This window comes from Scardinius erythrophthalmus, assembly GCF_964197995.2.
Source record: "Scardinius erythrophthalmus genome assembly, chromosome: 24".
Classification (NCBI taxonomy): domain Eukaryota; kingdom Metazoa; phylum Chordata; class Actinopteri; order Cypriniformes; family Leuciscidae; genus Scardinius; species Scardinius erythrophthalmus.
This window is the reverse complement of record NC_138244.1, coordinates 5,236,183-5,262,834: the sequence shown is the minus strand read 5'-3', so window position 1 is coordinate 5,262,834 and position 26,652 is coordinate 5,236,183. Positions and strand designations below refer to the sequence as shown.

The following is a 26,652-nucleotide window of genomic DNA, read 5'->3' as shown; positions in this document are numbered from 1 at the left end:
TGGAACAGCCCCATTATTGGTTTACAACTAATGTGCAATCATTGTTAAAAGAAAGTATAATTATATTTAATGAATCACATTCATTCAGCCAATAATTTAATCCAACATTAAGTACAACAATTTAGACTCCAATACAAAAGTCATACGTACATAATGATTTTTTTATTTTAAACCACATTTGCAATGACAGCATACCGGTAAGCAAAATGAGTAAGCAATCTGATGCCTTTTAGATAACTGTTTCTCTTCTCAGTATCTTACCTCGTGCTCATAAGCTCTTTAACCAAGATAAAAACGCAAGCAAGTGTCTCAGCGACTGGTATAATCTTTCCCTGATAGAAGCCATATGGACTGAGGTTTTAAAATCATGTGAATCTCTCAGTTTAAGTAAGCCATCGGCTCTGACCTACCATCGTTCTTGACCAAACCTAGAGAGGATTTCGTTTACGAACAAGTCTGATCAACTCAGATTAACCGGCACATGTTTTTTATTCCCTGGATTCATTCCCCGAGGGTGCGACCCCCACCTGGGGCGGGGGCAGATTTAATCTAATAGGGCCAATGCCAGAAAATGATCCACGACATCCTCTCTGAAGAGAAATGGGGTTATCGGGGCATTTCCTCCACTCATCTGTGACCGTAATCAAAGCTTCCTGATTAATAAGAAATCTGTGCCCAATCAAAAATCTGATTTATAGTCATGAGATTGACTGCGAGATTACCATGTTTTTTGTGACTTAACTTTGAACTGCTCTGACAGAAGCATTACTGAATATTTGGAGATTTGTTCAACCTTATTTCTTTTTGGAGACATAGAGCTACTGCGGGGGAGAGTCAAATGCAACGCTGACATCCGTGGAAAGATATTCTGAAAATGTCACAGTTAAATCCTGTTCTAAAGGGCATCCTCACTGAGATAAAAGATGCTGTTTAGAGGGCAAAAATAAGCCATGAAATCAAAATCAGCCCTGTTTACTTTAATACACGTTTCTGATCTTGTTGTGAACGATTTATTGCTGCTTGTTATTCCAAAGGAAAATAAAATGTTTGCCTTCATAATCTTTCATCCAAATGCAATAACTTGCTCTGCCTCCAAAACGACCTTTGCTATGCCCAGTCTTAAAAATTACGTCTTAGTTGCAATCCTGCCATTTTCTCATAAAGGCTCCTTTCTAATGTCAGTCTGCGGAGGATCTGCGTGGTTGGAGAGTTGTAAGTGCAATTTTATTGAAATTCTCCAAGAACATGGACTTGCATTAGTAAAGAGCAAGTGAATATATGAATGAACCTGTGTTTCTGGGGCTAAACTTTGTCCAACTCCTGCCATGACCGTCTGTGAAGTGCCTCCAAAATGCCGTGGAGACCAACAGAAAGACAGAATGATAGATGGTCAAGTAGAATTATAGAACGATAGATAGAATCATAGAACAACAAAACTATAGACTGTTGGATAGAATGACAATAGACCAAACCATAGATGGAAAGAGATACAATTATAGAATAATAGACAGAATTGTAGACAGAACGAGCAACAGAATGATAGAACAATAGGAATCTGTCAATCTATTCATCTGTCAATCATTCTGTTGTTCCGTCTATCTATCCATCTATCTATCAATCCATCTATCTATCATCCATCTATCTATCCATCCATCCGTCTATCCATCCATCCGTCTATCCATCTATCCCTCTATCTATCCATCCATCTATCCCTCTGTCTATCCATCCGTCTATCCATCCGTCTATCCATCCATCCATCCATCCATCCATCCATCTATCCATCTATCCGTCTATCCATCTATCTATCCATCATCCATCTATCCATCCATCCATCCATCCATCTATCTATCTGTCTATCATCTATCCATCTATCCATCTGTCTATCTATCTGTCTGTCTGTCTGTCTATCCATCTATCCATCTATCTGTTTATCCATCCATCCATCCATCCATCCGTCTATCCATCTATCTATGATTGTTTCTGTTTATCTATAGGGGCTTTCGCACCGAAGGAACCTTTTCCTAGTTCCTGGAACTAGTGGAGGAAGTACCCGCTTTTTAGCGCGTTCACACCGCAGGAACTGGGAACGATTTTAGTTCTAGAAACGCTTTTTGGGGGACTAAATGTGCTCCTACTTCAGATTAGGGTCTAAACCAGCACTATAAGAACTGTGAGATAAGTGTACGCTGACTCGATGAATGCACGTGAAACACCAGCACCCGCCATTTAAAAAAAAAGCTGTGTACACACACAGTTTATAGTCTATATATAATTATTATTATTTTTGCTGATTTTTGCCTTTTATATGGACAGGACAGTAGAGAGTTGCCAGGAAGCGAGGTGGGAGAGAGACGAGGGATGGGATGGGGAAAGGCCAAGAACTCGGGCCGCCCGAGCGCAACATAGCCTACTATAGCCTCTATATTTAAACCACAAACTAAGCTTATGTCACTTCAGAGTTCCTACTGGCATGCAACCAGGAAAACGGCCCTAGGGGAACATTTAGGCCCAGTCCCAAATGGCACACTTCATATACACTTTCAGTCTTGTGGACTTACAATGGCAGCAGTGGGCGCGCCATTTGTCACTTTAGGATTCAGAAAGGTACCTTAGCGGTCGCTATGCTCCCTCGATGCGCACTTTTGCAGCGGACATCTTCCTGACAGTTACGTCACGTAAGTGCGGACTGGTAGGAAGACTGAGTGTTTAGGGTGCCATTCGGAACAGGGCCTCAGTTCTCGGGGAACCACCCCGGTGGCTAGTTAACTACCGGTGCGAAAGACCCTTATCATTCTGTCAATTTATCACAGACAGACAGACATATAGATAGAGCATTAAACAGAACAATAGATAGATTGTTGCTGTCGGGCTGATCTCCAACCAGAGAAGCTCCTGCATGAGCACTTAGCGAGCAGATCTCCTTCAGAGCGAACGCCTTCATTATTGAAAAGCTCTGTTGTGATGTGAAGCAGCGGGGCTCTTATGCCGAGGGTTCACGTGCAGGTGAATCTGCGAATCACGTGACATCTCCTGAACCCACAGAATGTGGTCACAAGTGCAAACCACGATGCCTGAACTGTGAGCTAAATAATGAATTGTCACCCTGGACGGATGAGATGATATTTATGGAGCCGCTTGGGCCGAAGCCAAGGGAAGGAGGGTCTGTTTATGGTAAGATGCTTAACACTGATCTTTAAAATTGGTCTTTAATCTGAGGGACTAAACAACAATAAACTTGACACGATCTCAAGGTGAGAATCTGAAATGAGCTGATGAATTAAAACTGTGCTGAAGTCGAAGGGAGAGCACAAGGAGGACAAAAGTGAGGTATGCTACATGAAAAAGAAAAAAAAGGGGAGAGAGAATGATCTATAAATCTTTCAGGAACGAGTGAATGTTCAGCAAGAAATTGCAGCATGTTGAGTCAGAGAAAGAAACCACCAAATCACAGCTTCATCATTCTGCTGTGAAGAGTCACATCTCAGTGTGAACACAAACGTAATGCTTTCAACAGTCTGGAGGATTTACACAACACACACCTTCAGAACATCAGATCCGGACAACAGGTGCTGATCATGCGAGACGGATCTGATGCATACAGACAAAATTGAATTGAATCTGAGAACGATCTGGACCACGTTCATATATTAAAATAAACTGTTTGTAGTTGAACTTAATTTTAGAGTACGTGTACTTACCTAAGAAAGTACTGGGTAATATAAGGTAACTACAGGGTTAGGGTTAGGTTCAGTTTAAGTACCTACTTATTATAATAACTATAATAAGTACATTGTATGTACAGTACGACTGTAAAATAAAGTGCTACACTGTTTGCATATCAGATTTTGCAATGCAAATTCAGTGTAAAAACTCAAGAATTATTGCAATTTTTATGTCAGTCACTAGATATTCAACATATTTGATTTGCACCATAACTACATCTTTTTCTTTGTCATCTCTCAGTCTTTTGCCATCTTTCATTTCTGGCTGACATCAGTCATGCCTTTCATTTTTAACTCCACCCCACCAAGACTTTCGGATACTTTTGCACATTAAAAACAATGTTTCACTCAAAAATTAGTTTAGACTAAAACTCACCTAACACTCTTTTCAAGCGTTATATTCTGACTGAAACGGTGTGCCACCCTGACTCCAGGTCAGCACAAGACTGTAAAGCGTTTACGTGGATTTAACTTCTCCAGGTCGGATTAGTTGACATCTCCGTGCGGAGGCATTTGAAAGATACGGATGAATAGGGAAAGAAACGCTGGATTACCATCCCATTACAATGCAAATAGATCTCAAGGTGGGTCGTCGCCATGACAGCGAGACACCGGCATCGTGCCGCACAGAGGGATTCGATTAATAACTAAATTAATTTAATGCGAACGCTGCCATAACATGAGATTTGATCCTCTGAGATGCTCGCCAGGGAACAGTGTGTGTGTGTGTGTGTGTGTGTGTGTGTGTGTGTGTGTGTGTGTCAGTGGGGGTGAGAAAACACCAATATAAATAAACATTCTCGCTGTGTAACCAGAATTGCTTTGGTCACATGAGGTGATCGCGAGGGCATAGTCTCAGTTGGAGAAAACGAGCGCACTCACACACTTTGGAAGACACTTGATATGCCCACCAGCAAACAAACTCTGCCAGGACATGTTTAAGAGCTGTGACACGCTTGCTCGCGCACACACACACTCTATATCAGGACAGACTGACTGGCACAAATCCTACGGCTTGTCAGAGATAAGGTTACAAAACCAATATTGTCCTATGCATGGTTATCTCGTAGCCCGCAGTCACTTTATTACACATGCATTTACCACAGGAAATTTAGACAAGGTGACCCCAACCTTTGAGTTAATTCTCCTATGCATCACAATTTCTTTGATCCACAAACATGCATAATCAAAAATTAAAATAAATTGAAACTCTTTCTCCACCATTGATGAAACTTTCCGTCATTTGTGAGATAATGCTTTCCCGCCATTGACGGACATTTCCGGCTTTTACACATCTTCTGAAAGAATCTCCTGATCAAAACACACGCCCTCGCTTGTTTAGACTCGATCTAATCCATCTGTGTGTTTGATCATCATTCTGAATACCATCCAGACATATTCTCGGACAAAAACGTGATTTTCTCCGCGTTTTGCTCAAAATGTTGCTTTTTTTATTAAACTTACCCACATTCAAGTGTTGATAAAAAAAAAAAGAATGCACGAAGCTAGAATTAAATGTGTTTTTTTTTCTTTTACGCAGAGGATCTGTTCATTCTTTTGAGAAATTAACACAACAAAATATTCTAGGGGCAATGCAATTTTTGTGAAATTATCAAAAATGCTGGCGGAAACGTTTTTCCAAAACACTGACGAGGAAAGAGATAAAAAAAAAATATATATATATCAAAGTTTTTACATTACATTAAAGTGCTCACATAGTATTATACACAATACTATATAACACAAGAAGATATTTCATTTCTTCCAAAAACATTACTACATAAATAATTTACTGAAATGGCCAGTCCGAACGGATTTACAGAAATCAAATCCCATCGCCTCAAACGACCACTGTGAACCGATTCTAAACATTCACAGCAGAACAAATTACTTCTCGAAACCTCATAATAACTTGACACGGAGTGTCAGCCAATTCAATCAAGAATAATAAATGACATGTAGCAATATTAGCAGGGAAGGCGGGCCAGGAATTGAAAGGACAATAATTTACTGTATGACAGGTAGTCAAGGACTTGAGACAAACTCGATTTCTTTTTTTTCCACACGCAGAGCCATTTCTCTAACCCTGTCTTGGGAAGGGTTATTAATAAGCACTGAATGGAGAGTTAATGAGCGTCACCATGGTGACTCGAGGCTCAAAGACCAGCCGAGAAGGGAGCATGGCGTTCTCCATGAAGAAAGTTGTTTGCAGAAAGGCCCTGGATGCCAGTAAAAATCTCAGCGCTGACAGAACGCCGGCCAGAGACCTGAAGCACGAGGCAGGGGTCTTCATTAAACGCTGACACGGGGCGACTTCAAGTGAACAAACACCACTGGAACCCATCGTAAATAAAGCATCACAACTGGTCTTAGATCAGACAACAACAAAGAGCAATTTCTATTGATTCTGGAGATGAAGTAAACAGACTTTAGAAAAATCGAACTTAAATGCAAGTATGAGACAATTACTTACAGATGCAACATAACCAATGTATATATATATATATATATATATATATATATATATATATATATATATCAATATGTTAACAGATGCATTCAAAGAGAAACTTCCGGACAAGCAAGACTCCGCCGATGTTTCTCAACCCAAATTCAGACTCAAGTTGAGGGCTTTTCCACCAAGGACAGCGTGTATAATTCATCCTCAAATAAATAAACCAGCGGCAACAGCGCTGCCAAAGGCCCCGGATAGCTTACCGCATATCAAAGCAAACATTAGACCCAGAAACAAGCGTTTCCGCTGCTCTCACAGGCTTGCTAAAAACAGAGATGTACGTTCAACCTGTCTGTAGCAATCTGTGTCTTGTGAAAACAATAACATCTGGACAAATATGATCATGTCCGAACAACCTACGAGATTTCTGCAATAGCTATAAATATGCTTACAGTAAAAACACTATGCTAAAGGATTATGGGTTAGTTTTCATGCCTTTTTGCATGTGTCTTTTTGAGGATCATCCTAGTTAAACAAAGGAGTACCAATGTATGATTCGAACATTTGGAATGAACAACATCAAATAAAGCAAACGGACGACATTCTAAACAAGTAAAAAAATACTAATAAAATAATTAAAATGAATTCATCTTCCTCGTAGGTCTTTAGCTTGGCTGTAGGATGTTTACAGTTGCCGAAATGACTTCAAAGTGGCCGATCCTATCAGATTTTACAGCTGGAACCATCCGTTTTATGACATAAATATTTTATCCGTTCACTTTGGGATCTGACAGAACTTTCCACAGCACTGACATCAAGAAGCTCATTTGAATTCTGCTCATGGCACGGCCACGTCGCTCAGAAATAAGGGTCAGTCCATCTCAAGCGAAACAGAGCGAGCCGCTTGCTTCATACAAGCCCGAGATATGAGTTTGGCTTCATCTTGTTCTCTCAGAGCTGCTGTTCACTCAAGTGGTTCTTCATGCGAGCTCTATTTTCCCAGCGACTGCACCCGGCAGGAGAAAGGCAGGTGGATAAAGAGAATCAGGCTCAAGTCGAGTGAGAACTACTGAGGGGAAAGGGGTGGTGCTGGGTTTGAGTTCATCGGTGCGATTAGATGATCCAAAAGAAACCACAAATCTAATAATGTACAGGCAGAGAGAGAAGAATGAGCAACAGAATGTGGATCGTAAGGATCCTATTTCACCGTTTGTGAGGTAAACGTTCACGACAAACTGTTAAACTCCAAGTGAACTCCAAACAGAACAAAACACAACACGAACATGAAATGTGCTGACAAAAACACCATTACAGAGGAATGTTTACAGTTTAATACGAGTTCATCTTTATGGACGGGTCACGAACTGAATTCGTGAATTTCGCTGGTGTAATTTCAGTTATTGCAAATAACGGTAATTTGTCCCTCAGTTATTTTTTTTTTATAATATATAAAATAACAAATAAACAATTATTACATACTTGAATATTATTTTAATATATTTAAAATCCATTTTATAATATATAAAATAAAAAATAAACAATTACACACTTAAATATTTTTTATATGAATATATTTAAAATCCATTTTATATATATATATATATATATATATATATATATATATATATATATATATTTTGTGCATATTTTAATATTAAATTATTTATTTAAATATTATTTACATTAGATTTGTTTTTATATACTTACTTTATTGGCATTTATAAAAAATAATATACAGAAAATCCGCTATGTAACAAAAAACAGAGGAAACATTCTTAACCCAATCCCACTCGATAGATTTTAATGATTTTAATAACCTGAATGTACTTAAAGTGTGCACCAATCACTAAGAAAATACAAGCATCGGATCGGGACTCTGTATTGGCATATATTCAATATTTAGTGATTTGGATCAGATAAAAAAAAAAAAAAAAAAAAAAAATTATATATATATATATATATATATATATATATATATATATATATATATATATATATATATATATATATATATACATACATTTTTTTTTTATATATTTTTTTCCATAGAGTTTAAAGCAGAAATGAAGCTCATGAATTGCATTAATAATTCAGTAAAACCTCATTTATTATTTGAGCTGTAAAGTGGCCATTTAGCAGTGGTACTACTTTTCTAGGCGGCTGGTTATGCATTACCAAAATAATTCCTTTGGGTAAATAGTGCTTTATTAATCTTTACAGTATTCTTGCATGTATGGTGTGAAAGCAACCAGCTTAGTGTTATCATGACTAGGGCTGCCCCTGACTAAAGATTTTACTAGCCAACTAGTAGCCATCAGTCAACTAATATACTAATAAACTTTTTAAAATATTTATGGGGGGTGGGGGGTGTATTATATATAGCCTATTCCACAGTCAAGCCCACACACATAAAGCTTGCCGCAAAGCACTAAGTTTCTGTTCATTTTTGTGATGCGCTCATGTTCATGAAGACCGAGACGGCAGAAAGCGAATCCTGTTTGTGTTCTTTACTTTACAAACGCACAACGTTTTGTTGTTATGTATTCGAATTATGTATTACTCTTCTCTGTATGACCATAAATAACGGCGTATTTCAAGTTGTTTCCGCTGTTATCAGGAAAAACTGTAAGTGCTCACGCCGGCGTCTCAATATCATGCAGTAAATGCGCTAATAGCCTACTTTAGCTTCCACACTCCGCACAAACACTACATGCGGCTAATAATAGCGTTACGTTAACGTTAGAGCGAGAGGCCATGTAAAGTTGCGACTACTTACATGTTTCAAATGATAAGCAATATGAGGTCAATGGATAATAGATGAAGGTTTGGATTTTTGGATGGAGCGAATAGATTTGTTTTTCGACTAACGACTAATAAAATTTTGGTCGACTAAGCCTCTTCTCGTCGACTAATGTTTAATGGCAGCCCTACTCTTGTGGCTATTTTTCTAAAACACAATGCTAATTGCATTGGCCATGCACTTCCATTTTAAGTAACCACAATTTCCACCTCAATTAAAAAAAGACAGATAAAAAGTCATAATTATTTTCTGTGGCGATCAGCATTATGCCATAGATGCGGTCATTAACGCGCACTGAACCAGGAACATATCTCCTGAGCTATAAAAGAGCAATCTTTGAGCAACAACATTCAAATCATCACAGAGCCATCAGTGTGTGTGTGTGTGTGTGTGTGTGTGTGTGTGTGTGTGTGTGTGTGTGTGTGAGGGCTGAAAGACTCCTGCTGAGGAAGTGAACAGCTCTTTAGTGGGATGTTTACTGAACACCTGCTCTGATGGTATGTGTGTGTGTGTGTGTGGTCCGCCATCATCAGCTGCACTATAAGTAGCTACTAGTCTGAAAAAGAAAAACATTTTGATTCCAACAACACAAGACTAACAAACAAGACAGACAGAGGAACCTCTCCGGAGGCAATTCTGGAGAATACTGAGATAAAAGGCCGGCCAATACTTAAATAAAAAATTGAATAACTCTAAATTGTAATTTATGCATCTAATATATATATATATATATATATATATATATATATATATATATATATATATATATATATATATAGGCACTTTGAAATGAAGGGGAAAAACTGTCTAATGTGCCAAATTTGAATGTATATGGAAAGTAAAGAGCAATATTTTTGAAACAGCCTAAATTTCAGTCTGCTCCTCCTACTAAGCTATCAAACAACTTCAGAAGACTTGGACTACAGCACGAGTTGTGTATATACTACTTCTAAGATACTTTTTATGGTGCTTTTTAGTAATTCCCAGCTGAAGTCTCCGGTCTCTTTCCCTCTCAAGAGAGGCATGAGAATAGCACTGAAGTGACTGATGTTCACCAAGCCCTCTGGATTGTGTGTATGTCTGTGTACACATGAAGAAAAAACCCACATATGTAGTCTCTCGGCTCTCCGCCCCTCCTCCTCTCATTCCTTGGGTCTTTTAAAGTGAGGCCCATCACAGTCAAGCTGCCCTTTTCTCATTGATTTAGGAGCTCATGTTCAGCAGCATCAGGAGGGGAAGGGGGCGGTGGTGTAGGACGGGCTTACACCGAACATCTCAGCAGCAGAGAGAGCCCGACAGACAAAAGCCCTTTGGAGAGAGCAGCTCTCCAAAAACACAATACTAACACTTAATACTGGAGCTCAGCCTCACAATGAAGCGGCTTCACAAACTGGACACGTTGAGATATAACATCACAATAGGAAACAAATCATGTCTCATGGGATGGGAAACAGAGTTCTGAACGAACTGTTGGCCGATAAAGACATGAGAGGTAGTGCATCACAGTGATTCTCACTACATGTAAAGGACATTCTTATGAAACAAAGGGAGAAAAAAAAATCTACAAAATGCAAAACCTGAACAGTTCAATAGCTAAAATAAAAAAAAAAAATAAATAAAAGCTATTGTATAACTGTAGGCTGTTTTACGGTAAAAAAATTAAATGGCAATTGCCCCTTCACAGGGAGTTTGATTGACAGGCGATCTGACCAATCATAATCTGCCGAATCCACCATTTTTGTCCGACAAAGCATTCAGGAGAGTTAGTAGATTAACACTGGAGGATTTGAACTTGAAAAACGGTGTGTAATGACGTCTTTCCGCGGTTAAAACAACATTCCTTCTTATGTTCATGTTTATTTGATGCTATAAATGAACTAGAAGGAAGAGATGATCGGTTCACGAGCAGCTTTAACAGAGGCTCGTCTACAGCGATCTGTCAGACACATTAAAGAGAGCCACGAAACGGTATTTGTTTTAATTTCATAAAAAAAAAAAATGACCAAATTTGAAAGTTGAGACTTTGTTTCATATCAAAAGTGACCTGGTCTGTCCTGTCTCAGTGTGTTGTCAGTATCAGTGTTTTCAGTTGTCTTGAGAACATGGTGTGGCGTGAGAGAGGTGTGGCTTGTCGGACATAGCAACAGTAACTAAAGGGGTCGGTCAATTGCAATGGTCAATACCTAGAAAAAAGGGTTGCTCAGATTTTTTCTGCATTTTCTGTGCTGATTTTGGGGAAAATATGCCATAACGAATTAAAAAAGGCAAATGGAGCTTGAAGTTCTCTTACTGGTAGCTGAAAACAAACAAAATAGCTAAACAAACATGCAAGGGGTGTATGAAATGTTTAAGACTTTGTTAAAGACTATCATTCTAATCATCAAATTCTTTGCAATTTGATTGCAATCAAATGTTAACTCTTATTTTGCACAATATTCACTAAAAAATATTTATTATTTCAAAACAGATGTGCATTATCCATTGACAACGTGTCAAGAAGATTTTATAAGTATATTTCAATTGATTTGCCAAGTATGCTGATGCTGATTGGGCAATGCTGACAATCTTGAAATGGCTTCTTGTATGACGATTGTTTAGCATGGATGACTTAGAAAAGCTATTACAGAGAGAAAACACACTGCAAAGCAAAACAATCACATGCATAGAAACACTCAGGTGAATGGCAGTCTGAGATAAGAAGAAAAGCAAAGTGTCTACAGGAACAATGCCAAAATAAACACGCAGAAGACCACAGCCAACGCTGCGAGTGCAGTTTAGCCTACATTTCGGGCCCCATTTACATGATATATGGTGCTGCCGTGATGATCGAATCACTAATGGAAAGCCTTATATGGACTATCAGCATAAAAATATAGACGCTTCCGTAAAGCTTTAGCATCCTTAAAAGAAAAATGTGTGCTGGTCTCCCAATTCTGCAGTTATTCTTTAGAACAAAGGCTTTTAAAACAACATCAATTAACACTCGCGCCTCAAAGCGCTCGAACCCATAGGGAGTCGTCTGATAAAACAAAGTTAATAATACCCACACTTTCTCTCACCGTCCTGTGCCTGCGCTTCCTACCTGACCGCCATCATTAGCTGGAGAAGGTTAAACGGGTTCTACAAGCGCTGAGAGTCCCAGAGGAACACAAACTGGGTCAATGGTGGATATCTGTTCGATACAGGGTCTGCACTGCAGGGTTTTTTAATTGTACTGCAGTCTCACCGGTTTTGATCTGAACAGTCTTTGATTACTTCTTATTTTTCACTTTCAGGTACACAGTACACATCCTTAATTAAAACACAGCTGAGGCATTAGGAAATAAATAACTGATTCCAAGCAGAACAAGGAAAATTGCGTGCTGTAAATTACACACACATACTTCAACATGCTTTCCTCAGCACTTCTACAACTACGAATTCACCTTGATCACTTACATTTAGACTTGGCAAACTTGCCAAAATAACGCATTAGTTTAGTGCAATAAAGCACTTAAAAATAATAAACACTTGTCATCGGTCATCTGCTGCTTTCAAAGCTGTTCAAGCTCTTTAAAGTTGGATGGAATTATCAATGTATTTATCATTCGTTCATCAGTGATTCTGAAAGCAATTCCAATAATATTGTTCAAACTCTGTGTGTAGTTGAGATGTGAACTTCGCTATTCTCTTAGAACTAGAATGATTATTAAAATTGTATGGTTATAGTTATCATCCTTGGTGTGAACATGTCTTAAAACGAAAAAGGTTCTGTTAAATCACCCTGACTGCAAAAAGTTCACACAGGAATCACTGCTTTTAACTTAAGACGTAAGTGTCTTAAAAATGTGGCATTCATGGTGAAAAAAAATGTTTTGATTGTTGGAGATATTGATTGTTTTTTAAATCACTAACAGTTGGACCAGTTAAGTGCATATCATTGCACCACTATAGGTTTTGAAAGTCTGTTCATGCATGGTTTGTGGTTTGTAAAATAAAAGGCGCACAAACATTGGTTCTGCCTCCATTTCTACTAGAAAAAAACCCAGGTATGGATGGACAGGGACTGAAGTGGCTCCCAGGTCTTGTTACAAAGACTAACTGGATTTATTTACTTGGTGTAGGTCAAAGGAATGATCTTGTATCAAAAATAATCTCTAGGTGGAGCCCATGCTGGGTGGATCATGAAGCTTGGAAACTAGCCGTCCATGGCTTCGTTTTCATCTCCATCTCTGTTTTTTTACCTGTCTGCAACTGCCCCTTCCATTAAAGTCGAACTCTCCTCTTCCACTGCGTTCCTTTTATCTCTTCTCAGCAGGCGCTCAGAACGGCTTTAAAGAAATGTATGCTCAAACTCTCTGGATGGGAGGAAAAAAAAACACACATCCTGGTCCTCAAAGCGAGCGGAATAAACTACTCAGGAACTGTTAATAAACTGACATCTCTGTTATCTATCACTGTCGTCAAGGCAAAATTGCACCGGGAAAGTAAATTGTTTTTTCAGTGGATAAATCCATCATAACATAAAAAAGGACAACATTGAAAAAGAGAGAATGTAGCTCGAGGGTTTAAAAGGAAGGCTACATGAGTGGCTTTGGTGAGACCTTGGAGAGACATTAATCAAAACATCTATGGTTCAATAGTACAATTAAATTGTAAAGAATAAAGAGCATTTTGACATTTTAGAGACCCTGAGATGCTTTAAAGGGATAAAAATCACCCATTAAGAATAATTCCAGCATCATTTACTCACCCTCATGTTGTCCCAAACTGTATGGCTTTCTTCTGCAGTTCACAAAATGAGAGGTTTTGAAGAATGTGGAAGTTTAAACAACATTGGGTCCAGTTGACTTTCATTATATGGACAAAAAAGACAGACATTTCTCAAAATATATTACTTCAGGTTCTCCAGTAGAAAAAGTGAAGTGGGTTTAAAACAAAATGAGGGTGAATAAATTACAGTTTTCATTTTTGGGTGACCTATTCCTTTAAGGCCGTTTCACATCACTTGCATCAGAGATTCAACGCACTTACCATCACAAACACATTTCAACCACAACATGAAAACTGTTACAGGACAATTTTCATGCATTTAATAGCATAGAATGTGTATATTCCAATGATTATTCTCTGAATGTCATATCTTTATAGTGTAGTACAACTCATTGAATCTTGATGTGCAGTCTCCCATTTGTTTTTATTTCATGCAAATTTGCCCTTAATCATTGGCTGTGCTTTGAAAGTAGGGCTGCAAAATATATCGAAATTATCAAAATATCGCAAATGTATATATCGCGATATGCATATCGCAACGGCTTGCAATAACTGGGGTCATGAACAAAAGACAAAGAGAAAATCACTCGCTGCTCTTGACTGAATAACTTTTGTAGCTTTAATAAGAATCAGTATTCATACAGTGAAGACTAAGCAGTGTTTTATTTTTACATTTGATTATTCAGTTTCTGTTGTTAAATAACCCTAATGTAGGATAACCTGAAACCCTGAACCCCACTGATGTTAAAATAACACTTCTTATGTTTCAGTAAAACACTGATGTTCACTTTCAGAAGTTGTAGGGATGTTTTCTAGTCACAAAAAGAATGTGAAACACGTAGGTTATATCATTTTAAACATATTTTAAAGATAATTTAAGTTTATTTTACACAATTTAAGCATTATCGTATCGCATATTGAACGTCGCATTATTTAATGAGTTATCGCATTTTTCTTCAATATCGTGCAGCCCTATTTGAAAGTTGGTTCAAAGTTATAGTCTCTCCATAGAGTTCAATGCAACTTGAGTTACGTGGAACAGCCTTTTCAGTGCATTTGAAAGGTAGAAATTGAGTAATTCCAATTTAGGGAAGGTATATGAATGCAGAATTGAATAACTGGAAGCCAAACCGAAAGCTTAGTTAATCACCCACCCACAACGGATGCTTCCTGGAAAGTCTGACAAAGACTTTCTTCCAGCAATAACGTTCCTAGAGTTGAGGGCACCAATGACATTTGCAGAATCTCAAAGTCGCATCTGCAATTCCTAAACTCATGCAAGGATGCAATATTTTCGCTGCTTTTGACACCCACGTAATCTAACAAAAAGACTATGACTCACAGCTCCGAGCGGCTCTCCTCTGAGGATTCTGGGTGAGATAAGCTAGAAAGGAAGGTTAACCACTATAATGGAGCTGCAAAATCATCTGCATTTAAAAGCACCGCTTCCATTTCCCTGACGATGCGTTTATAAACGGGGCCCTTGGCTTTCATTAATACAGCACATCCTGAAACGACACAGACGTATCATGGGACAAAAGCGAGCCTCCAAACCCCCCCCAACAACTAACAGAATTGGTCACGGCCAATCATTCTCTTCCTCGCTGAGGTTCTGGATAAACACTGTGGCCATCAATCATGGCATCGGATGCAGAAAAGGGGAAAAATAAGGGGAAGCGAACACTTTCCACAGGTCACCGGGGAGCCGTACGCGTCGTTAAATTACACCCATCGCTTTTCAATTACATGCCGTAATTCACCGTCAGGGCCAATATGATGCTAGAGATCGTAACAATGAACAGATGAAGAATACAGTAAACAGAGATTCAGAACTTTTGCTCAAATCTTATGTTACAAGGGGGGGCGGCATCATTCACCAACAAGGTTATTCTTAGGCCTTCACAAGACAAAAGTTTACTGAGGAAAGCATTGTAGACCTTGTAAAAGTGTTGTTTGCTAACATGTATACAAAATGTGCCAACAGACTTTCACTGGAGGAGATGTAGTAGTATTTGCCCATTAAAAATGTATCTAGATTGATTGTAAAGGCATTTTTATGTAAAGCATTGCATTGAAATTAATGCAACGATTTACGCATTTGAATATTGTATTTGCGTTAATTGTTCTTAAAAGCATTCTAGTGTAAAGCATATAGCATTGAGTTTAATGCGACTAAGCAAATAGTTTTAAACACAAATTTATTCTACTGGAGTTTAATGAATGAGGCCCATTGAATGTAAGGTTTTTCTAGACTTGTTTCACATCAAATTTATTAGACTATGTCTATGTTATTCTCATCTCAGGTCTTTTAAGCCAAAATACAAACTCTTTCAACTCATTCATGCGCGCACACGCACGGCCATATTTACACAGGCAGTTCAGACAGATGATCAGCTCTTCCTATTGGCTTCCTGCATAACGCACAATAGCTTCCCCATAGAAAGTCATCAGTGTAACAAACTGTGGCCCTCAGAAAACACAAAGAGAACCATAACTCCAGAACTAATTTTACTAGCTCTTTAAATACGAGAAACACTGCTCACCTGTACAAAGGGTGTTAAATTAAGTTCAAATCACTCTACACAAAATGACTTTCCTTTTCCAATGGGATGTTTGGGGATATTGGTTACTGTCAATGTCAAAACAGTCATTATTTTGGGATTCTGTTGTTGGTAATTCAGCCTAAAAACTTGCTAGTAGTTAAAGGGGTGGTTGATTATGATTTCACTTTTCTGACTTTAGTTAGTGTGTAATGTTGCTGTTTGAGCATAGACAACATCTGCAAAGTTACGACGCTCAAAGTTCAAAGCAAAGGGAGATATTTGCTTTTAAAGAAATCGTTTTTTAAGGACTACAACAAACGGCTGGTAGAGACTACACGACATTCCTCCCGGGTTAGTGACATCACCAACCCTAAAATTTACATAAACCCCGCCCCCTGAACACGATTTATAGATTATCGTGACAGAATATGCTAATCAATGACTAGAAGATTACACATAAGCTGCATAAATTCATCAACTAACCATTCAGAAACGTCCTGTTGCTTCTACATGTTGTCACTTCTTCTTGAGTCTCCATCATTGTCTGACTCTGGTTTGAACATAAAAGGCTAAAAGTTTTTGAATTTTTCAGTGCATGTCTGTGTGAGGTAAAAGGACACAAGCTGTTGAAGCTCCGCCCCCTGTGCCGGGAGCAGCAGCTCATTTGCATTTAAAGGGACAGACACAAAAACGGTGCGTTTTTGCTCACCCTCAAAAAGTGACAATTTTAACATGCTATATAAAAATATCTGAGGTATTTTGAGCTAAAACTTCACATACACACTCTGGGGACATCAAAGACTTATTTTACATCTTGTGAAAAGGGCATTAAACCACCCCTTTAAAGCAATAAATTAAAGCTGGTTAACATCGATGTTATGGCTTTAATGTGTTCTATATTAAATAATGACAAATGTGGAAAAGTTACCGCTGGGATACATGGAGAAACTTTGGAGTAGGACTGCACGATCAATCATATTTTAATCGTGATCACGATTTCTGCTTCTCCCAATTAAGCATAATCGTCGGCGATATTAGCCCACTGGCTATTAATCCTGAAAAAGGTTTTGTTTTTTTCACTTGACATTTCCGTTCTCCAGCGCTGGAAACAAGTCTCCATGAGAGATACAAATCAAGTTTACATTTCTCTTAAAATATGACGAGAATGTGGTTTAAAAGACCCTTTAATGTGCTTCATTACATTTTGTTTAATATATTAATAGCCACAGGATGATCAAGGGCATATCTAATGTCTTAGCAAAAGGATATGTGGCTACTTCTCTAAGATTTAATTAGACTGGGACAAACCACCCACTAGCTAATGCTAGTCACCTGCTCTGCCCTGAGGGAGCGCTTGAACCAACGACCCTGGTTTGTTTAGAGCACCATTTGTGCCCCTTAAAAAAGATGCGCACACACAATGTATCCTCCAGCTCCATTCATAAGTGTGTGTGTGATAGAAAGCGAATAGCAGGAATCGTGGTTAATTATCACCCGCCTGCTGTCACAACCATCAGTCTCAGTGACACTACTACTGGCAACAGCACACTTGCAGGCTTATTAAAGCACATGTGCGTCTGTGTGTGTAATTGATGTATGCACAGCAAGGACGGAGCACCAAGAACCTAGTGTATAAACCACCAATGATTAAATCACGTCCTGGCCTTCATATACGCAACAGACAGTACACGCTAACGGCAGGGGAGAAAAAAAGGCACACAATTTATGTATTTCATCCCGGGTAAGGGTTAATCAGTGTCCCCTGGGAGGAGTTCACTGAGTCGGTGCATGTTTGATGGATGTGTCCTGCCATAATAACTATGTATATACTCCTGACATGCCTTCAATCATGTCTAATTAGCAAAAACAGCAATTTCTTTCGGATGTAAGGCTACATACAGCTGAGATAAACCTTGCAAAATATTTGCGATCTACCGCTACTTGAGGATGAAATTAATTGGCTTCCTGACAACATGAGCAAAACAACACTATCATTAAATTAATTCCCATCAGAAGGCACTCACAGACTCTGCAATGGAGAATTTGGCCTGTCATTCATAAAACACTAGCATGACTATTTATTAAACATTTCAGGTAATTTGATCACTCTTTCAGCAGTTGGATCAAAATTATGTTAGTTGTGGAAAGTTCACGCTCTTATTTTCACTTACCTCCTTTGGGTTCACAGCAGGAACTGCACGTTTCAAAGAATACTACATCAAAAAGCATTTTGCATATCAGAAGGATGGTGACAATTAGTCGCTGCTTATTCATAAAATGCATGCAAATTTTGACTTGCAACAGGAAAACTTAATGCTAAAGAACAAGAACACAACGTTTTCCCAAAAATGGGCCATAATGTTCAAAAAAAAAAGAACAAACAAACATGAGCCTCAGGCAAACAACCTTCATGGAGTTACTGACTTTTTAATAATTCCACAACATTTTGCAACCTTCTTGTGTTTCAAACACATCTCCGCTATCGGCTACAAATCAGCTCTTCAAGGGTCAAGCGAAGCCCGTCTCTTCCATAAAGCTAATGAGGAGGAAAGGCCGGTTTATCATTCGCCAGTCATTTCTGAGCCTGGATGCCCTTTATAGCCTTTCGGTAATGTGGAGTACAAAGGGACATTAGCGTAAGCTTGGCTGCCCTTTTTAAATGTATCATTTGTAAGATGTAAGACAACACAGAGATTGGTTTAGATAGGGATTGTGGCTTGGCTCAAGGTATGAAAGAAACAATCAAAGCACAATGGCTACAAGCTACACAGAATGTCATTAGCTTGCTCTCAGATACTTTAGTCAATGGATGTATCACAATAAGGTGTATTTTCAAGAATAGTTGAGGTTTGCAAAGATAAAAATGAACATTTTAGAGCAGTAAAAATGATCAATAACTAATCTAACGACCTGTGTTTTTGAGTTAGAGTGAGGCCATCCATTAAATTAGGCCTAAGTGTTCAGACCTATAAATGGCTAACTACATTTCAGCAGGTTTCTGCAGAAGAATGGCAGTAATTTGCCTTCCCTACAGAGACTAAGTGAGCCGATATCAGCGGGAGGCATCTAGCATGTGGCCTGGAGAACTGGAAAACTCTCTCCATGGTTACATTCCCACAAACCTACCAATCAGAGATCAATTACCATGTCAGGCCATCGCATTTACTTTCGAAAGGCCAGCTCAAAAGACATGACTCGATCCAGAAATCAGTACTAAGTCAGCAAAATATACAAGTTTCTTAAAAGATGGAGCCATTTCAATCTTCTGAACAAATGAAATGAAAGTTCGGTCATCATTTCCTCAACCATCATGTCTTTCCAAACCTGTCTGACTTTCTCTGTGAAACACAAAAGATGAGAAATGTCTGTGTGTTTTGATACGATGAAAGTGAAAGGAGTCCAATCCATTTTTTGGACCCCACTTTTTCAGTTTGTGGAACGACATGAGTGTGTGAGTAAATAATGACATTTTCAGTCTCTTTAAGTGGACTTTCATTTACAGGAGGGTCAAAGTGTGAATTCATAGTTGAGACATTAGCAGGTGGAGAACAAATCAGGTGGTGTACGGAGCCCGAACGGTACAACATGATCAAATTAAACCAATTAATCACCGTTTTAGAGACAGCTAAGGTTCTCTTCCATTATTCATAGTCTCCTGCTAAACCCAATGGGAAAACCACAGCACTTATGGAAGGGGGTGAACAGGAGTGATTGCTATTCGACACAGAACATATGCCGAGTTTGTAAGGACAAATTATCAAATAATCAAGATAACGGGGAAAAAGGAGAAGCATCAGTATGGATGCTTACCAGAGAAAGCTTTGATGGACACAAATCCATAATATCAACTTAAAAGAGCAAGAACAGATTGAAATCAAGCATATGTCAAATTGGATTTTGGATGATTTGGTGTACAACTAGAGCTGGTTTTGTTATGTCTTGTTCAGGTTCTCACAGACAGCTGTTAAGACCTTCAATCCATACAAAAGCCATGTATCTAGACCCTCACAGCAAGGGTCAAACACTGGGATCCTCTCAGCAAGGTCTCTCCTGACCTCATTAAAATGATTCCTTCGCCACAACCGCCTTCAATCTAGACATTCTTTACAAGCAAGATCCCCCCCCCCAAAAAAAACAGGAGAGGTGTTGGAAAAGCAATAACAACCAGCAAGAGTTCCCTATTCACTGAGACCACAGAAGGAGAAATCAAGGGTGACCCTTGTCTTTCAGGGCTTTGACCTCTCCCAGTAAGAGGCTGAGAGTGAGGGTCCGCCTAGTGAAAAGCTATACTGAGAAGGACAAATATGTCTTCCAACTGCAAACAGCAACACTCCTGCTGGAATTTTCCATCCTTTCCACACTCATGGATGTCAGTGGCTCCACAAAAACCAAACCGCAGAGTTTCAACACGTGTTCCAGACTAAAATGTATTTGCAAACTTAACTTTTCAGCTCTAGAACAAACTAGATTTTTCTGCAAGAGATTAAATTTTAAGCTTGCAATGAAGGCTTTGAATCAGAATGGACAGTTTTAAAGACGTGACCGATCACAACTGGCACCCTAATACATTTAAGAATGGAGACGAATATAACAATGACGATGCCATCGCTTTCACTTAAATCATTCGAAAAAGTATTTTAAGTTAATAAATAGCACATCTAAAACATATTATCTAGAAAGATACCAGGATACAAAATTCAGAAATAAAGAATTGGCTCACTTTCAATTCATGAACTGGAATTTAAATTGATCTTGATTAGGAAGTTGAACTGGAATGGCTGGAAAATGCAGGTAATGCATTCAGGGAAAGGAAGTGTTCCTCCAACATAATCCACAAAAGTTAGATTATAAAATATGATGAAATATAAATACAAAATAATTTATATATGTGGCACTTCAAATATGTGTCCATAAGGCCTTCAAACTTCAAGGCGTTTTAGAGATTTTAAAAACTTAAAGGATTTGTGAAGCAAATGTAACTTAAAATAGTTACATGAATTCAGTTTCTTTATTTCGACTTCCTTACATTCAAATAAAAATTGCAGTTCTACATCCTGTTTGCAACCTCAATTCATAAATTAAATAGGAATTTATTCTCAATATATTCTCAAAAGATACTGAATTCTGCAAAGCCCTGTCTGTATGATGTACAATAAGCAGTTCAAGTTGTTTTAAATCCAAAAATCTGTGGAAAAGACAAAGAAAATTTATAGCACACGTAAGACATGCATGATATAGAAGACTATTTGAACAGACTGTATTGTCAAGTGGTTCAAGCTGTTTTAATGTCAGAAATATGTGGAATTTCAACGACCGCCTTGCTGTCAAGCTGGTACTTTAACTCTCAAATGACTCCGATCTAACAAAAGGCTCCCCAGTAAAATGAAACAACAAATGACGCCTTTCCATCCAACCACAAAACGACACACTTCACAACTACGTCTACAATAACACACCATATCAGTCAGCCATAGGCGATCTAGAAGGTGAAATCTCTACAAATTGATAAGCAGCTGCGGGGAGAACCAAACACTCTGTTGCCCACTGCCAGTCACACTTACACAAGAGCACACAGATAAGACACACGATGAATGTGTTTGTCTCCCCTCCTCAGCCAGCTGCAGGCGGCAAGAAAATGGCTACACGCCTCACGGTCGCAAAGAGCCAGACCACGAGAGTATGAGAGTGAGTGAGTGCAGAGATTCACAAATTTACCCTCTAGCCTTGTGAATGAGATTGCTGTTGATATCCCACTAGCAGAGGCAACGGGAGGGGTCAACTGGATGCGTTAAAATGTCATTCAATCATTCAGCCTGACATTGATGAGTATTAAGCTTGCTTTCCAGACCATACCCCCTCCACCTCCCCCCCAATCACTCTCACTCACACTCACACACACACACACACACACACACACACACACACACAGCTAATGAGAGATGGAGATAGCTACAGATGTCTCCATTTGTGCATTTACCTGCTGTGCCAAAAGAAATTACGCGACGACTGCATGACAATTGTGACCCATTCTCAAAGTGGCATTAGAGATGGCAAACTGGTTTTCATCTGATAAACCTTTTAGCACTTCTATGATGCATCACTATTAAAGTCCAGCTTTACAATAATTTTATCCTTTAAAACCCATCTTTGATCACCAAAATGACATATTTAAAGCGTTTTTCCTTGAAAGAAAGTTCTTCATGCCTTAAAATAGCTTGAATGTAACTCGACACCCTTGCCTCATTTTGGTTCTATGAATATGCAAATGAGCCCCACCTCCACTCACTCACTCAGCTCAGAGATCCACTGGTTGACGATCACACGTTGATCTGATTGGTTACAAGGTAGTTTGTGACGTCAGAAACACCAGCGATTTCAAAGCGTGTTTTTGAGACTGTCTTTGGTTCACTGCAGTTTTATACTCAGAAAATACTCAGCAATGCTGTCGACTTATGAATTTACACATGGTTTGTCTTTAAGTATATTTAAAAAGCCACATAGACATATAGGGTGAATTCAGGTTGATTGCTACACTTTTCCCCCAATTCATCTCAATGGAAAAAAGTGTCCCAATCACCTTAATTTCACCCTAAGCGACATAAAAGCTTGATTTTCACCACAGGGAGGCTTTGAGCAATAAAACGCAAGAAAATTAAAAAGTCTTTGAGAGAACCACCACCACTTACTGACAAAGTTTATGTGCACAGATTTTCCTCAATCTGAATCAATTTAATCTTATATAAAATTGTACATGTATCATTGAAGTGTCTGCTAAAGAAACGGATGAAAACTCAAATGTGCATAACATGCATTACAAACAAACTTTCTATTCAAGCAAAAAGCATAATTTAGTCTCTTCATAATCATAATGGCATGAAGTTTTGTCCTGTCAGCAGGCTGTGAATCAGCTAAATGTTTTTGTATCTGTTTGTGAGAGTAGTTGTATAGCCTAGCTAACAAACTTCCATGAACGTGAAGAGTAGCATTGTAATAGTAACTAGTTAGATTCAAAGGTTTGCATGGCAATTATTTAAATCCACCACCAAATTATTATTATCATTCCAATTGAGCTATCAATAAGATTATTAACAGCATGTATCTACTGAAAGACAGAAGTGTGGACAAAACAAGCTCATAAGTGATGCTTCCGCTAAACTGTTGCATGTCAAATCTAAACTAAAACAAAACCATACAAGATTAAAGGTTGATTCTGTTTTACAAAATTTCACAAGGACTTTCCATTAAACCAACTACTTTGCATTTCCCTATAAAGCATTTCGTGAAAAGCCAGTGAAGTAGAGTATTTTTTTGAGTGGAATTCTGGCGTAAGACACTGTATTGAGTTCAATTTTTAAAAACATTTCTCATTTATGTTCCACTTCATCTCTGAATTTAAGAATGTATCCTGTATTAAAGGCAGCTTTTTTTAATCCATATTGAAATAAACTAGCTTTGTACCAAAAGTGCAGAGCCTAAGTCAGTTTGGCAAGGGGCATTTTTCCACTAAAGCACCAACAAGAAATCTACGAAACTCTATAAAACACTGTGAATTTACAAGCGGACTATCTTTGAGAGAGAGGACTTGTGGCTTGGCTTTAAAATCTGCATGTCTGAAACCTCAGGGAAATGTGTTTCAAATAAACAAAAACTTATTTTCAGAGGGAAGCCATGATTAGTAACTCGAAACTGGCCACATGTACAAAGCACCAATTCGAGCCATATCTAGAATCCTTTAAAACACAGAAAAGACAAGACTGATCATACGCAATTCAGCTTAAAAAATAAAAAGTGATTCTCCGAGAACTCTGCAACCATGATAAGACCAATAAATACATCTGGTCCTTATTTAAAGGGGGAAAAATACTCCTTTCATCATATGCAGCCATCTACATAAAATGATGAAGATTTAAATCAAAGAACAAAAAAAAAGAGCAAATATTTCTCCTGTTAAAACATTTGGTGTCATTTTACAAATTCACCTCACAGCAATCTCAGTGGCAGCAGCTGAGGGAACTGATCTTCATTTGAGTCAGCCAGAAAATTCCCTTTCATCATTCCCAACACTAAAGGTTCCCAAATGTCTGACCCTGTCATTACCATCAACAATCAATCAATAACCTTTAGGCTCTCAACCACAGCTCTTTTAGGCGAGGTCAAGAGCAACCTCCGGCATTGTTCTGGAGTGGATGGATAGATGAGTGGATGGATAGATAGATGGATGAACGGCTGGATGCTTTCTACAAGTGCTCTTCTTTCCAATGCCTATACCAACAGCCTCCACATCTGTAATGGCTTATGGTATGGATCATTGACTTAAGCCTGGCAAAATCCTCTATTGCTAATTTGACGTTAAGTTTACAATACACATTACATTCAAAGCAACCTGTGGTGATTTACTTAGTCACGGTCCCTTAATAGCAAGTTCATGTATGACCCCTTGCAGAATTTAAACCTTCAAGCGTTTAACAACTCAGATCTATAATTCTTAAACACAAATAAATATATAACCAGAGTAACCAGGCTGTGTATGATAAACATCAGGGTAAAAATGATAGTAAACGAGATGGTAGAAATGGTTAGTGAAGGAACAGACGGTCAAACGTTGAACGTTATCATTAGCGGGGATTTGTCGATGCCGCGCGGCGCACGTAACGTAACGGACGAGAGACACGGAACTTACCTTTATCCGCACCGCCGAACCGGAGAACGATGAGACTTGTGAAAAACACGAGCAGCCGTGCCCCCCGCTCCGCCATCACTTTCTGAGGTAAAAAAATACACAAAATAATCTCGGAGAAATGCACAAGTTATCCACTGTGCTTTCTGAGGTAAAGTTTTACCGACTAGAACGGACAAGGTGCTTTATACAAAAACGCTGAGCATCGTCCGCAAACCGGCAAGATCTCGCGCTCCGCCGGTGGCCAAAAAATAAACATTTAATTCTCCTGCAAAAGTCAAAGGCGATACGCCGAAGGGTCCGGGTGTTTTCTTGAACTTAAAAAGCCGAGGAGGGCTTTTAAAGGAGGCATTAAGTCAATCCACTGCCGACCCTCAAAGGCAGCGGCTGCAAATCGGTTCCGAAGCGTTTAAAAGACCGACCGGCGTATTTCTCAACGCGCGTTCAACAGATTTAACGGAACCGCAGTGGAGTATCCAGCATAAGCACACGGCGTGCGGTGCTGGAGACTGGGGTTTGTAGTGGGTATTGGTCCGTGAAAAAGAAGGCGTGGATTCTCACAGGATTCTGGATTTTTTTTGGCCCGGGAAAGTCAAAAATCACGGTGTGTTGGTGCGTAATGCGCATGCGCACATCTGGATCCCAGCGTGTTCATGAATACTAACATAGGACTCACGCTAGTTGTTTAAAATAAAACTGCATTTTAGTAGCTTAAATAGCAAATATATATCTTTGAGCCTTTGAGACGTGGGTACATTTTATAATTTTTATTTTTATATTGGTTAAGTTTTATGATAGTTTTTAGTTTGTGAATAAAATAAGGTATCCCTGCTGGAAAAACAGCTAAAATCAGCCTAAGTTGGTTGGCTGGTTTTAGCTGGTCTCCCAGGCTGGTTTTAGAGTGGTTTTGGACACTTTTTTTTTAGCTGACCAGGTTGGTCTTAGCTGGGAGACCAGCTAAAACCAGCCTAGGTGTTTTTTTGTTTTTGTTTTTTTTTTCACCAGGGATGTGAATAACATTAGATGAAGAGGCATTACCATTTTTTAAATCATACTTCAAGCACAACCTCTGAAAGTCACTAAATACTAAATACACTAAATAAGTTGTTAAATACATTACTGCCATAGGGATGCAGTTGATAAATCAGACAACTATTGTTGCCTTATTTGAATCCTTAACCCTGAAATATGTTTGTGTTCAAATTAAGATGCAGAACAAAACGAGAACGTGTCTTGAAGTATTTACCACACATATACCTGATTTTACTTTTAAATCAAAAACCACTACTCAAAACCAAAAACTGCAGGAACCGAGGGTGAATTAGGTAACAAATCGACATCATGACCAATTGATCAATTAAAAGAAAAACAAAGTGCTTGGCAAGAGAATGTGCAATACGATTAGCTACTTCTATTGCCATCCACTGGTTACCATGCAGAATAGCACCTGAGGGCAAGATAATGACCAATTTTTGACTGGCAGCAATAAAACAAAGTGTGTAGTAATGTCTCCAGATGTGAACTATAGCGTCACAAATTTCAGATTCAAGACATCAGGTCTCCTTCATATCTGAAAGATTGCTAAATGGACTACACCATAAACTTTCTATACTCATGTATGATGGTTGAAATGTGCCGGTGTTCAATACGAAACTAAGTCCTTGGTCCACTGCAGAGAGACGTCACGTAATATCACATGTGCC

General features: G+C 38.6%; 1 protein-coding gene across 1 annotated transcript in view; it reads right to left on the bottom strand.

The window, feature by feature from the left end:
- The window catches only part of neo1b (neogenin 1b), a 128,315-nt gene extending 102,815 nt beyond the window's left edge, over nucleotides 1-25,500 (bottom strand). Inside the window, exon 1 of the mRNA XM_081356789.1 lies at nucleotides 24,953-25,500. Coding sequence (XP_081212915.1) covers nucleotides 24,953-25,028 — 76 coding nt within the window. The 5' untranslated portion in view covers nucleotides 25,029-25,500. The remainder of the gene's footprint in view (nucleotides 1-24,952) is intronic.
- Nucleotides 25,501-26,652: the final 1,152 nt, after the last annotated feature.